The sequence below is a fragment of the Penaeus vannamei genome, chromosome 3, assembly GCF_042767895.1.
Source record: "Penaeus vannamei isolate JL-2024 chromosome 3, ASM4276789v1, whole genome shotgun sequence".
NCBI classification, from domain to species: Eukaryota; Metazoa; Arthropoda; class Malacostraca; order Decapoda; family Penaeidae; genus Penaeus; species Penaeus vannamei.
In genome coordinates this window covers 4112152-4114651 of record NC_091551.1, presented here as the reverse complement: position 1 = coordinate 4114651, position 2500 = coordinate 4112152, and the positions used below count along the sequence as shown (strand labels likewise).

The window sequence follows — 2500 nt, the reverse complement described above, 5'->3', positions numbered from 1 at the left end:
TAATCCTGCCCATCAATCTCCTGCCTTGTAACCCACGTCGAATGATACTCGCGTGGGACCCAATACCTTGCAATGATGACTTGCAATTTCATCCGATATTGCATTATGTTGCAGGGAAACTGACTGCACAGTAAGGATTGTATTTTCAAAGATTAAGGTTTTGTGGTTTTCCCCGAAAGAGCGGAGAAAGGGAGAGGGGAAGGAAGGAAGAATTGGGAAGAGGGGAAGGAAGGAAGAATTGGGAAGAGGGGAAGGAAGGAAGAATTGGGAAGAGGGGAATGAGGTGGATAAAGAATGGGATGGAGGTAGGGGAGGAAGGGGAGAGGTGATGAAGGGGAAGAGAGGAAGATGAGAGGAAGAAGGGGAGAAGGGGAGAGGTGATGAAGGGGAAGAGAGGAAGATGAGAGGAAGAAGGGGAGAAGAGGTTAAGAGGGGAGAAGGGGGAGAAGGGGGAGAAGGAAAGGGGGAAGGGATTGGAAATGGAAGAAAGATGAGGTGTGAAGAAAGATGGAAATGACAAATTAAGAGGAGTGAAAGAAAGAAAGAGAATGGAGAGAGAAAAGAGGAGCGAAGGAGTGGAAAGGGAACAGAGAAGATGAAAGAGGAGGAGAGAGGGAGAAAGGAAAGATGGAATAATGATGAGAGGTACAAAGGGAGACGGAAGACGGAAGAAAGAAAGGAAGGGAAAGCGATGAACTGATAAAGAGAGGGAAAGGGACACAAATGAGAAAAGAATAAAATCAGTTAATTTTAGAATACGGAAATACTGTTAAAAGGAAAATACATAACAATATTATTTTATCTAAAACGTGTATCATCACAATAAACGTAAACTAACACCATCACACTTTGTCAGAGGATCAGATGAAACTAAAACACCTTTTAAAGATTTAAACGCCTTTCGTTTAGGTTTCGATCCGACTAACAGGATTCGAAGACGAAAAAAATCCTTTCCTGACATTTATACAACAATATCAGATACTATTCTTCTAACTTTCTCTCTTCAACAATGTGATCTGGACAGCAAATTCAAAATTGAGCGAAGGAATCGGATTTCGCAAAACTATTCTGTATGCGCTTATGTATACAGTGAGATGCAGGATATTGTATTATATAATTTTGTTAGTATACATGTCCCAAGCATATAAATACGTATAATACATGCCTATGTATATTTAAATACATTTTCACGTTAAGAATTATGTATGTATAGCCATCACCGATATTAACTGCATGCTTATATACGCTTAAAACTTTAGCATAAAACAACAAAAAGAAAAAGAAAAAGGAGGAGTGGGAGGAGGAGGAAGAAGAAGAAGAAGAAGAAGAAGAAGAAGAAGAAGAAGAAGAAGAAGAAGAAGAAGAAGAAGAAGAAGAAGAAGAAGAAGAAGAAGAAGAAGAAGAAGAAGAAGATGATGATGATGATGATGATGATGATGATGATGATGATGATGATGATGATGATGATGATGATGATGATGATGATGATGATGATGATGATGATGATGATGATGAAGAAGAAGAAGAAAAAGGAAGAAGAAGAAGAAGGAGGAGGAGAATAAGAAGAAGAAGAAGAAGAAGAAGAAGAAGGAGGAGGAGAATAAGAAGAAGAAGAAGAAGAAGAAGAAGAAGAAGAAGAAGGAGAAGAAGAAGAAGAAGGAGAAGGGGGAGGAGAAGGAGGTTTGTTTACGATCTCAGCCCGGCCTTCGTGTCAGTCAGCTGTCTGGGAAACATGTTGTAAGCGTGTTTGGTTCTCTTTATTCCGGTGAGTTGGCAGGTCTGGTAGATAGGACCTGTTATAGGCCTGTATTAATGGATGAGATGGACTTGTGTTAGGTCCTATGTTGTATAGGCTTGATATAGGCTTTGTAACACTATCGCTAGCTTTTATTATATATGTATTTGATATTCTATGATGCATGTATTGAAATAATGTAAACTATAACTTACAATCTTATTATGGAGATGGTAAGCTTTTTTTATTCATTTGTTTTTTATCTTATTCTCGGTGGTCTCTTCTACACGCATTTGTTTGTTTGTTTTTGTCCTGCTTTTATACAATCCTCAATTTATTTTTTGTTCCGTCTTTCATTAATATCTTTAATTTTTCATATCAGTTAATGTACTTGACAATATCTGGTGTTTGATTTGCCTAATATAAGTTTATTATTTTAATTTGTTAACTGATAAGTTGATTAGGAAATTAGTGCTAAAATTATATGATTTTGCTATTTTTATTTATTCACAAATGTAGAGTAAATATGAATATTAATTGAATGCATGTACTGTATCAGTGATTTAATTAAAATTATATGACTATTAATGTTCAGAAATGAGCGTTTTAGAAATTAAAAGTTATGCAAATCTTATTGTTGTTATTGCTGTTATTGTTGTTGTTGCCGACCATTGACAAAAATACAAACACCACCAACACTCCCTCCTCCACCGGCAGCACTTCCACCAAAAACGACGACAATAATATCAGTACCAAAAACAATGA

The 2500-nt window shown here is 36.7% G+C and overlaps 1 protein-coding gene across 1 annotated transcript in view; it reads left to right on the top strand.

Moving 5' to 3' along the window:
• Positions 1-2496: 2496 nt before the first annotated feature.
• Positions 2497-2500, top strand: part of LOC113807993 (potassium channel subfamily K member 6) — an 84115-nt gene continuing 84111 nt past the window's right edge. The window contains exon 1 of the mRNA XM_070139064.1: positions 2497-2500. This exon is cut by the window's right edge and continues 134 nt beyond it. Within this exon, the coding sequence (XP_069995165.1) occupies positions 2497-2500 (4 nt within the window).